The sequence below is a fragment of the Halictus rubicundus genome, chromosome 2, assembly GCF_050948215.1.
Source record: "Halictus rubicundus isolate RS-2024b chromosome 2, iyHalRubi1_principal, whole genome shotgun sequence".
NCBI lineage: Eukaryota > Metazoa > Arthropoda > Insecta > Hymenoptera > Halictidae > Halictus > Halictus rubicundus.
Window position 1 is genome coordinate 9272697 of NC_135150.1, and position 12445 is coordinate 9285141.

The following is a 12445-nucleotide window of genomic DNA, read 5'->3' on the forward strand; positions in this document are numbered from 1 at the left end:
ATACAGGATGTGACACGAAAATGGTAATGGGGTTACGTGACCCCAAAAACGTTGGACACGAAAATGCATTGGATGATAGGTCTATCCTTATACCAGAGAGGAATGAGAGTGCTCACGCCCGGGTTTTCGGCGTTCCCGATATAGTGCTGACATCTGCTCAGCCTTAGCATGGCACAGAACCGGTCAGTCTTTCCTGGAACAGAACCGGTCAGTCTTTTAGCATGGCACAGAACCGGTCAGTCTTTCCTGGGACAGAACCGGTCAGTCTTTTAGCATAAAACTGAACGCACATTATTTTTTTAACCAGGATTAGAACGTACAGCTTAATTGTTGTACATGAAATATGTAACTAACATGTAAATCTTGTGTACAAAATCTCTAATTAATATAAATTAAGAATAATATTAATTGTAATGATACGTATTTTATTTTTTTTTCCAAGTTTGTAGTTGCAAACTTTAGTTGTAAAAAATGGAAAATCCGGAAAAATTCGAACAAATACAGATCTCACATCGAAGTTTAAAAGCGACCAAACTGAATATTAATTTAATAATGAGCTATTGTCATCAACACTATCTTAAATTTTTTCATATATATAGCTACTGTTATTATTAATTAAAAAAAAATTTCTTTCATGAATAAATATTTTTTCCACCTCAGCACCATAAGATTTTTACTAGATGACTTTAAAAACACATTAGAACTATTTTTAAATAATTTTACTCGAAAACATTCTAGTTTACTCTTTATTTCACCGTTCTACTAATTTTTTATGGGCTGCATTGCAGCTCTGTTTAACACCCCTTTACAACCCAATAGCATGGTACCATCCATATTCAAGGAAGAACAATTTTTTGCGACGATCATTGAAAAAATAAAAGTGTTTCCTTCATTTCAGTCCTTTAGTGCGTTGGTGACGTAGCGCCCAGCACACCTACCTGTGTTCTGTGTCACATCTGGAGTTTTATGGTACGCTAACAATCCCTATTGAGTCGCAAGCCAGACCATACAAACGAATGCATCCACAACTTCCAGAGACCTGCCTCCAAAACTAATTAAAGGAAGGCTAGACATGCAGTGTGTACTAAACTCCTCAAAAGAGGTGGATTCCAGTCGCTCGTGTCATAAACCGCATTCGATACTTCATCGACAGGGTGATCTTACATATTTCTGTAACAGTTCCTGAACACATTATCATTCATCTGAAACTGCTTTGTACGACATTACACACGCCACATAATTTTTATTTTCTAATTTTATCAAAGTAGTATATATAACAGAATCATACAAGTGTCTACAATTACTTGAAATCCAAAATACAGAGCGTTTCTTCCTCTGCGACTGTAAAAAAAGGACTTTAAAAGAATGTTTAGATAACAGGTGGGCTGTCCTTCCAAAAGGCACCTGTGACCAGAGTTGGGCATTATTTAGATAAAAAATTATTTAAATAACGATTCGAATAAAAGATACTTTATCTTTATTCGTTATTCAAAGGTTCGAATAAAAAAAGTATCTTTATTCGACGAGTATCAGATAAATAATTTTATTCGACGAGAATTTATCCGACGAATAAAGATAATTTTTTTTATTCGAAGCGGATTTATTCGAACTTCGAATAATTTTTTCATCTTTTATCTATATCTTTTATTCGAAGGCTTCCAATAAATCATCGAATAACTTTTGCCGAGCGCCGAGCATCAAAGACTCAGGGAAGACAGACGACATACAATGTAAGCGGATGGAGAATCGCGCACGAATGAAAGTTTAAACTCTTAGATTTTTTAACATATCCTCATAAAATTGTGACGAGCGAATGGAGGGGATTTTCCTGATGAAAATGAGGTCAAATTCGAGTGTAATCGAACAAGTTTCACTGATATGTAATGTTACGATAAGAATTACAATCTCATTAAACACAGTCCAAATGATATTGTGTTTGGACTCATTTCGATCGGAACAAGCTCTACAACTCGTTCGTCTTAACAATATTGTTCTGATTAAAAACATACAAGCATAAATTGCCAATAATGCACGATTCTCCAACCGCTTACATTGTGTGCCGTTTGGCAGTCGCTGGGTCTTAGACATTCGGCGCTCGTCGGTCCTCGTCGGCCGTCGTCGCCGTTTATTCGTCGAGCTGGCAAAAGTTATAGCAAAAATTATCGAAGCCTTCGAATAAATCTACGGATAAAAATGCTAAATACAGTCCAATTTGTACCGTGTTTAGTGTCATTTTAATCAGAAGAATGCCACGAATTAGTTGGCGCAAGTCCCATAAAAATATCATGAAAAACAATGAAGTTTTGCAATTGGATTGGTAGTTGTTTCACACCGATATCTCGCGACTCTGCGAGCTCGGAACTTCAAAGACCAGCGACCGACCAACAGCCTACAATGTAAGCAGATGGGGAATCGAGCATTACTGGCAATTTATGCTTGTATGTTTTTAATCAGAACAATATTGTTAAGACGAATGAGTTGTAGAGCTTGTTCCGATCGAAATGAGTCCAAACACGACATCATTTGGACTGTCTTTAATGAGATTGTATTTTTTATCGTAAAATTAGGTATCAGTGAAACTTGTTCGATTACACTCGAATTTGACCTCATTTTCATCAGGAAAATCCCCTCCATTCGCTCGTCACAATTTCATGAGGATATATTGAAAAATCTAAAAGTTTAAACTTTCATACGTGCGCGATTCTCCATTCGCTTTGTATGTCGTCCGTCGTTGCTGGGTCTTTGAAGCTCGGCGCTCGGCAAAAGTTATTCCAAGATTTATTCGAAGCCTTCGAATAAAAGATACAGATAAAAGATGAAAAAATTATTCGAAGTTCGAATAAATCCGCTTCGAATAGAAAAAATTATCTTTATTCGTCGGATAAATTCTCGACGAATAAAATTATTTATCCGATACTCGTCCAATAAAGATGCTTTTTTTTATTCGAACCTTCAAATAACAAATAAAGATAAAGTATCTTTTATTCAAATTTTCATTTAAATAATTTTTTATCCCAAATAATGGCCATCTCTGCGAGGGCCGTTAGCACCGTGAAAGATTTACTTAATATTTAATTGAATTTAATAATTACAAAGAGGGTATCATGAACAAAGTGCATGCACTTGGAACTGTTACAGAAATATGTAAGATCACCCTTTCGATGAAGTATCGAATGAGGTTTATAACACGAGCGACTGGAATCCGCCTCTTTTGAGGAGTATAGTACACACTGCATGTCTAGCCTTCCTTTAATTAGTTTTGGAGGCAGGTCTCTGGAAGTTGTGGATGCATTCGCTTGTACGGTCTGGCTTGCGAGTCAATAGCAATTGTTAGCGTACCATAAAACTCCAGATGTTACACAGAACACAGGTAGGTGTGCTGGGCGCTACGTCACCAACGCACTAAAGGACTGAAATGAAGGAAACACTTTTGTTTTTTCAATGGTCGTCGCAAAAAATTGTTCTTCCTTGAATATGGATGGTACCATGGTATTGAGTTGTAAAGGAGTGTTAAACAGAGCTGCAATGCAGCCCATAAAAAATTAGTAGAACGGTGAAATAAAGAGTAAACTAGAATGTTTTCGAGTAAAATTATTTAAAAATAGTTCTAATGTGTTTTTAAAGTCATCTAGTAAAAATCTTATGGTGCTGAGGTGGAAAAATATTTATTCATGAAAGAAAAATTTTTTAAATTAATAATAACAGTAGCTAAATATATGAAAAAATTTAAGATAGTGTTGATGACAATAGCTCATTATTAAATTAATATTCAGGTTGGTCGCTTTTAAACTTCGATATGAGATCTTTATTTGTTCGAATTTTTCCGGATTTTCCATTTTTTACAACTAAAGTTTGCAACTACAAACTTGGAAAAAAAAATAAAATACGTATCATTACAATTAATATTAGAGATTTTGTACACAAGATTTACATGTTAGTTACATATTTCATATAAAACAATTAAGCTGTACGTTCTAATCCTGGTTAAAAAAATAATGTGCGTTCAGTTTTATGCTAAAAGACTGACCGGTTCTGTGCCATGCTAAAAGACTGACCGGTTCTGTTCCAGGAAAGACTGACCGGTTCTGTGCCATGCTAAAGCGGCGATGTCACGAAAGTGGGAACGCCGAAACCCCGGGCGTGAGCACTCTCATTCCTCTCTGCTTATACCTCGTCTGTGGTTCCAGTTGGTAATACAGGATGTTACACGAAAATGGTAATGGGGTTCGTGACCCCACAAACGTGGGACACGAAAATGCATCGGATGTTAGGTCTATCCTATACCTCGTCTGTGGTGCAATAATGTAGGTAAATTTTATTTATTAACTATGCAAGTCTTTGTCTTTGTGTGTAGCACATTTATTCGATAGAATCTATTGTTCTTTCAATTTAGTATTAATAACATTTTAATAATATAATATATAAATTTTTACAAAATCATATTTATTATATACATATAGAGTTTTGGAAAATTTTTTTATATAGTTTTTTTCAAAAGTTTCATACTATATTTATTAGTTAATAATACCTCGGCGTTTTTGTGTTCCCAATTGTAAGGGAAATTATGATAGTATTATGTAACAAAATAATATTAGATTAAAACACATTTAAAAATTCGGCAAGTTCGTTTTCTTATAATGAAATTAAAAATAAATTTCAAATTTGTGATATTAATAATAATGATCTTCATAATCTTTCTGTGGATGTAAGTGGTTTTTTTTTACTTACCCGAATGTGTAGTAGATGATTCTATTAAGATTTATATATCTGGTTATGGGTCCCATTCCGTGGCTAAAAAATTAGTTGTGGAAGATAAAGGTACACTTGAGAATAACGTATATTTTGATTACTTACAAAAGGATGGTCTTTCCACTCCTACAGAAGAAGTAATAACGTTATTTATCCATATGTGTGCATAATAACGGGATATTTGGGTACTTATAATAATGGGAGCCATAATAAATGGTGCTAATTTGCAATCAGATTTTCTAAAATCTGAAAATCTTAAACAAATTTTGTGTAAATTAACATATATTAGTATTCAAACAGACATATCTGATTTAGCATTTTCTGATACATGGATTTGTGGTAATTTTTGCTAACATTTTATTAAATGATTACGTGAAAACTATAAATAATAATCAATTAGAAACGTATGCATGTATCATTTCTTAAAATCATAAATTAAAAACATTCAATAGATACTAAATTTTCAATTATTTTTTTTCAATTTAATTTTTTTTAAACATTTATTATATTTAACTTAATTTTCACATATTTAACTTATTCTTTTCAGTCTGTTTCAATACATTAATAGGGTTTTGTATTTGTCTTAGTTTATGTTTATTTATTTATTTTCCAATATTTGTATTATTAATGTTATTTTTTAAGATTTAAGGTTGTGTTAACATTATTATTTATTATTGTTGTAGAAAAATAAAATATTGTTTATATGAAAGGTTTATTATTTTGTTTTCTAAAAATATCTATTACGTTTTTTAGATTATATTATTTTATTTAAGACGATTTTATAATTACCTGCACATCTCTTCTCTTCAGTAACTATGTAATTATCCAACATCTTTCCAGTGTATTCACATAACCTCTTTGACTGCGTATCAATAATTTTGTCTACTGCAGGTTTCTATTAACTTATATATCATTTTCAAATGTTGACTTATATATCATAACTTATGTTAACTTATATATCATTTTCAAATTTTACTTTGCTCCATACTTATATTTTCCTAAAAGCACTAAAAAATCATTCCGAGAGTCCACAAAATGTATACCACACTTATAAATGTTAGTATACTTTAATATCACTTTTACTTACCATAGTTATAATATTTATATATTGGTTATACATAATTAATTAATTGTGTATTTTAACATAATTTTGTATGAAAAAAAGCGTTAATTATAATCCCAAATACAAGATTCTCATTATTGAAAATAGATCCGTCCACAAGCGGTGTTGCCACGTTGTTTAGCACGGCTAGTACTACATAGAGTCGGCTGTGTTATTAGACACAAGTATTTTCATTATTATTGCCACGAATCGGATCGTATAACACGAATTGAACAAGAACAGATGAATAGACCGAATCAATAGAGATTTTTGTTATATAGAGACTTTAAGCTTTCAAGTGGTAACGGATATGATTATATATTTAGTAGCTAGCATTCATATGTTCTGTTTGATTTCTTAATAGAAGTGTAAAGGAAGCTTTTCAGGTTATACAGTCAAGTGATTTGTTGTTAATTATTTGTATTACTCGTATTAAATGAATTAATATTTTACTAAACTAAATACCAAAAATTTTAAAATAAATCTCATATTCTTTTTATAAAATATGATCATGAATAGGTTGCAACCGTGCTTAAAGAATCTTGTAAATATAAAGTTTGTGAATTATGAAGGTAAGAGTTTCTTTTTTTAATCTAATAATACTGTTGTATACTATGTTTAAATATACGAATTATTAATTGTAAATCTAGATTGTAGGTATATTAAACGATGGGTTTACCCAACTCAAAAAATAATAACTGCAAGAAAAAGAAAATTACCTGCACAACCTGAACCTAAACGTAGTCACTTTATTGAGTGGAATAGGGAAGCAGAACTATATGCATTTAATCAGAGGCTCTCTGAAAATTTTAAAACAGATAAATTAAATCAAGCATTCATCCATAAGTCATATATTTTTTTGGAAGAAAAGAAACAAGAGGAAATGGGTGTAAGTAACCCTGAAATCAAAATACTACATAATGAAGATTTAATTGAAATAGGAAAAGAAATAACTTCGAAGGTTGTAATAAATTATTTAAGTAAATCTTTCCCACGTGTTCCTGCATCTGGCATTATGTATGTATAAAAGTATTTTGGTTCTTTGATTAATATAATGTACGATACATAATTAATTGAATTATATTCATTTTTAACTTTAGGACTTTCCATGACTACCTTATGTCGGAAGAAATTCTGGCTAAAGCATCATCGCATATTGGGACAAAGGATATTATCCTGAGTGGTGTATGTATATTTTTACATAGAAATATATACATATATCAATACATTATAAATCATGACTATCAACATATTTTTGGTTTATTTAGGAACATCCTGTAACACAGGAAACATTAGCCAACACATTTTTAGCTCTTGTAGCAGCACTCGCTGAAAGCACTGATATTAAACATGCAGGTGTTTTCGTTCGAGATTTTCTAATAACTGGATTAGCTACTAAAGATTTGACTGAGATTTGGTGCCCATCAGAACCATTTGAAATGTTAAACAGTATAATTTATAAAGAGAAAAACACATTGGTGGAACCTAGAATTATTGGACAAGCTGGAAAAAATACCATTGAATCAGCTTACCAAATTGCAATTTACACCAATAAACAATTCTTAGGTTCAGGTAAATATTGAAATTTCTACGTATTTCTTATTTAATAACTAATATATCATGTTTTTAGGATTTGGGCAAAATATTACAGAAGCAAAAAATGTAGCTGCTATGAATGCATTATGTAAAATATTTGGTTTATTAGATTCTAGTCAACCATTACGATTTGATCAAATGATAGATGTTTGAATGTAAAAATTATATATAAACCAAATAGAACATTAAGTATTGAAAGGAATGTAAAACTATGTAAATGTACAGAAATAATATAAGAATTGCAACTCTTTATAATTAAGATTATATAAAAAATTAAGTTATTACTAATACCCAGGACAGAAGATAATGAAAAATCTAAAAATACGAATAAAAAAGATCAATTTATATACAAGTAAGAAGTATATTAGAAATAAATTCCTTAAAATCATTTATAATCGCAATTTATATTGTTTAATTGACGTTTACATTATACGTGTAATAGTATAGTTTACGTTTTACGTGTTTACATTTTGTGATGAAATGTATTATACTCATCATGGTAATTATAAAAGTTTACAATTCGAATGAAATGTAAATACTTAACTTCTAAAAGTTAAGTTAAAGTTCAGTCTAGTGCATAGGTTGTATTTTGTAAACTTCGTACAAAATATTTTATATAATGAGAAGAATACACCGTTTGAGCGAGGCTATTTGAACAGTATGCAAGATACCTGCAACTAATATTGTCAAATATTATGACACTTATGTATAACCCAAAATTTTTCCATATCGGTCGCAGGTATAATATTGATTACTTATGATTCATGCTATCCCCTTTAAGGCGGTTCATCCTTGTCCCCATCCGCACTCCACCATTCCGAGTTTCCGCCACGTCTACCGCCTTCTCCCTCTTTCTCTTTCTCCCGTCATTTCTGTTTCTCTTTTTCTCTATTCGTCTCACTCCTTGTCCTCTCTATTTCTTTCGCACTTTGATTCTTTCTTTGTCCCTCGTTATACCTTTCTTTCTCACTTATTTGTACAACCACATAGATACGCACGCGCACACAAACGCGCGTATTATCCCACTACTTGCTCTATTCCTGCGAGGCTGCGAGTAACGACTCAATGGTGCTGCCACACCCTTTCGCCATCGAGTAATCAGTGTTATTGTTTTCTAGTTCCACTTCTGTTATTGCTTCTCGGTATAATAAGTATACTGTATCGATTAGCGATATTTACAGACTGATGCATGTAGTACATTCGCTTTAACAAAACAAGAAGAGCACGAGCAATGATTTTCACAAAATTAATATACGTGTATATATATACATACGATACATAAACGGTACATATAGGAACTAATTTGTGTGCAGTCTACGCCCCAGGATTCTTAGTGTCTGACCCTGGTTTTACAAGTACCATATTCTACTTGTCTCATAACAAAAGCTAAAATCTGCAACGTGCGATACGATTGCGCAACTCAAAAACTTAGGCATAGTTGGACCTGCTTTACTGTTACATTGATGAAAAAGTATTTCCAGACCTAGTCGAATGTGGACTACCAGATACGTTATACCTTAGTTTATACTTGTTAAATATTTTAAATACAATATTCGACTCTTTCATTGTAAAAGCCTTTATTTGAAATTGTACATTTCTTGGTCAAATGCTGTAAGTAAAGTAGTGCTTTCTTATTAGAAAGTACAGTTACAGTATCAATGTACACTAACGTCTGGTCATACATATGGTATAACATGCGCGATGCTATAACGACCAAACCGCATCGCTTGTACGCGTATAAAATACATGTATTCCAGAATATCGGAATCATTTTTTCTAAAATTTCAAGAGATTGGTGGAAAACTTCGTAACCTGTAAAGACTTCGTAGATCTTTCATTCTCTCGTGTATTTCGCCCCCTCCCCTTCTTTCTATCTCCTCCAACTCTGTAAAACGGGATTCTTTCCTTCTCTGGTCTGCCGTTCTCCGCACACTCATGTGTTGGTGGATTGCCTGGCGTCCATGAAGCCTTCTGCGACGTTGCCATGAGTATTCTAATAATGCATCGTTGCCGAGTTCTCCTGCACCATCTCTTTCTTTTTCTCTCGTGTATATGCTTGCACGATCTCCCTCGCACTTTTGGCTGTGCACGGCCAGGATCAACCATATACCCTCCTCCGCCAACGGCCGACATCCCTACCCGTACTATACACAACCCCTCCTTCCCTTCTCTTCATTTCTGTACTGTTCCCTACCCAACCCTTCTCTTCCCTTCTACCCGGCCGCAAGGCAGCGAGTTTGCTTGTGCCCCATGCAGTGCTGTACACATCATTTTACCTTACCTTCTATCTATATTTGCAAAATAGCAATTCCACCAAATTTCTTAGAACCGCACGAATGCCTATAAATCTGAAACGCATAATGTGCAATAATTGTGCTAATCCCGTTTGCACGGAAATGGGTTTAGCTGATACGAATTTAACAATTTTACACGATATATGCTGAAACATATGGGATAATCGACAAACAAATGATAAAACGAGGTATACACAATTTGTGTACATGTACGAATATATGTATAAACGGTGAGTAAAGAGCGTAAATTCGTTCAATTGAAATGACAAAGTTTCTGCTACTTGTAAACAATAAATAGTTATATATTCAACGTTTATTATCGTTTGCAATCACCTTTAAGTGAAAAGTTTGTACCGATATGCAAGCTATTTTAACGATTATGTATTGGGTCTGTAACCCATTTAACTCCGAATTTTTCGTGGGTCCCTTTATCGAAAATTTCGTTAAATTTCAAAAACAACGTTTCCCACAAATTTTTAGCAAAATGACAAAGCCCGAGTACATGCAGAATCAGGAAACGTGTTTGTACAATTTATAAGAAATTTGAGAACGTTGGTAGTGTTACTGCGAAACGTTTAGAGGCGTTATTTACACTTTCCAAGACCAGATTTGATTATATTTTGTAAAACAATCAATAACATAATCTAAACACGTGTATCCAAAACAATCTATTATATTTTTCACAACATCTATTTAGGATTTGGTTCGTAAGCTATCACCTTTAAGTCGCGGAGATCTTTCAAGACTTACATATACATGTATTTCTGTTTTCGCCGTGCCGTTAGTACAAAGAATAGATATTCTCGATTGTCAAATTGTTATTCGGTATTGAAAACTGCATACATACATATACATATATCAATCGGAAGATCGAAAAGATATCGATATCTTAATAATAAATGTTGAAATAAGGGGGAAAAAAGAGAAAAATGTGTCGAGGGCAATGAAGAGTGGCACTAATGGAACCAGGATAAAACGGTCCTGAGCTAGCGTAGACCTCCGTCCCCCGCGACGCTACGTTGTCGGTCGGTTCGGTTGCTCGCCCGTTCTCGTTCGTTTTCACCCCACTCCAACTTGTACGTCCCCGGTCCCTTATGACCCCACCTGCCCCGTGTCTAGAAACTTTACCCTCACCCCGCCGCATTCAATACCCCTTCCCCCGAATCTCTCTGTGATTCCGCTTTGCCTGCTGCCAGCCAGCCGTCCGTCCTTACGTCCGTCCGTCCACCGTTTGGATCTATGGTTGTGTCGGTGGATTTCGTGACGTTAACCTGGCGGCCCTGAAAACGTTGGACTGACCGTACGATTTCGACTACCCTTCGTTGGGGCGCGAATGTAAAACGCGAGTGTTTTTTAATCACCGTGACACCGCCGCTTAGGAATACCACGGAGTAGTTCGGGTAAGAGAAGAGAAATGTGTCGTAAAACTAACCCAGTACGTTTTCGATCGTGTTCACGACTCCTGCAAGGAGCTTAGCCTTTACACAGTGATGACAAAGATATGTTGGTGTTCCGAAACAATCGCTAAAACATATTCTCCGTCCCCTTTTTCCATCGTTTCTCTTCTCGTTATATACGCGCGTCTAAACACACACAGAGGCACACAGAGTCACACAGCCGCTCGTATACACGCACGCACGCACGCGCGAGCGCGCGCGTATACATACACGCATACATCGTAACACACGATCCTCCTTCATCCTTCTTTCTTCGAAGAATACGTGTAAACGTTCATGATTTCTCATCTTGATTCTTTTTCTACACACACACACACACACCCACGATTGTCTGACTTATACTGTTAAATTGCATTATAAAGTGCATTGTATCCTCCTCTCTTCCCCCTCTCTTTCCGTTTATTGTGTTTATTCTTCGGATGGGATAAACAAGAAGAAGAGTAATGAGAGAGAGAGAGAAAGGAGAAAACTATTGTTACTGTAATTGTATTACAAATTTAAACAGTTTAACGATGGTGCTGTGACGGAGTGTATGTTGAAATGTGTACGGATTCTCATAGTTTGGGACGATTATCGTAGCACGTACTCGTGTGCTTGCCGAATGCTCGTCCGCGAACGTACATCTGCAACATTTAACATGCATTCTAATCGGTCGTCCGTTCGTTTGTTGGCCGTTCATTGATTCTGTGCCGTGGAAGTTTATACGACGTTTGTCAGTCTTTCTCGTCGGTTATATGACTTTTTGTTTTCTACTTCTGTACATCCTCATTGCGCGTATTTCATCGTGTTATAAGGTTATCAAATGTATCGTGTTTATGAAGTGCTCCATAGTTTCGAAGTTACCGACTGAGTATTACTTCTGCTGTTTTCTTGTGCCACATCGCTCTGCCTGCTGCTTGCTTGTCTGCCTGCCTGTCTCTGCGTATTTAGACTCTACGTGTCATGTTCCTTTTCCATCGAAGATTTTAAAGGTGTTATCTCAACGAACCCGGAGTGTGTTTTGGTGTTGCACCCAGTGATATCCGTGTACCGGCTAGCAAATGTTTTCTATCTGTACGCGACAATCACGTTTCGAATGGTGTCCGGAGCAGTGTGATTGTGCCGAAGAGTATTCAAGATCCTGAAATAGCGAATCTAATAATAGGCGATATCTTATTCCGACCACTTTTCGTGTGAACTTGAAGATAACAACGCAGCATGTGATTAATTTTTTAAAAATCGTACGTATGTTATATAATTGTTACTCG

General features: G+C 34.7%; 2 protein-coding genes and 1 long non-coding RNA gene across 12 annotated transcripts in view; 2 read left to right on the forward strand and 1 right to left on the reverse strand.

Moving 5' to 3' along the window:
* Positions 1 to 4470: 4470 nt before the first annotated feature.
* Positions 4471 to 5961, reverse strand: LOC143362509 (uncharacterized). 5 transcript variants are annotated; one of them, XR_013083652.1, is made up of 5 exons: positions 5837 to 5961; positions 5539 to 5747; positions 4855 to 4995; positions 4729 to 4791; positions 4471 to 4505 (listed from the first exon to the last, which is right to left on the reverse strand). It is a non-coding gene; the product is annotated as an uncharacterized LOC143362509 (long non-coding RNA). The 5 variants fall into 5 exon arrangements; XR_013083655.1 differs by lacking the exon at positions 4471 to 4505 and having other exon boundaries at positions 4537 to 4791; positions 5539 to 5676; positions 5726 to 5747; XR_013083651.1 differs by lacking the exon at positions 4471 to 4505 and having other exon boundaries at positions 4537 to 4791.
* Positions 5962 to 6029: 68 nt separating this feature from the next.
* Mrpl44 (mitochondrial ribosomal protein L44) lies at positions 6030 to 8102 on the forward strand. The gene is made up of 5 exons (XM_076804998.1): positions 6030 to 6423; positions 6502 to 6868; positions 6952 to 7036; positions 7120 to 7423; positions 7482 to 8102. The coding sequence occupies exons 1-5, from the start codon at positions 6357 to 6359 to the stop codon at positions 7598 to 7600; spliced, it is 942 nt and encodes a 313-aa protein (XP_076661113.1). The 5' UTR covers positions 6030 to 6356; the 3' UTR covers positions 7601 to 8102.
* Positions 8103 to 10165: 2063 nt separating this feature from the next.
* The window catches only part of Smr (nuclear receptor corepressor smrter), a 74026-nt gene continuing 71746 nt past the window's right edge, over positions 10166 to 12445 (forward strand). For 3 of the 6 annotated variants that reach the window (XM_076805033.1, XM_076805039.1, XM_076805042.1), the window contains exon 1: positions 10167 to 11141. The gene's annotated coding sequence lies outside the window, so the exon portion shown is untranslated. Of the gene's footprint in view, positions 11142 to 11162; positions 12419 to 12445 lie in introns of those variants that run through there. The other 3 variants (XM_076805044.1, XM_076805049.1, XM_076805036.1) reach the window with 3 other exon arrangements.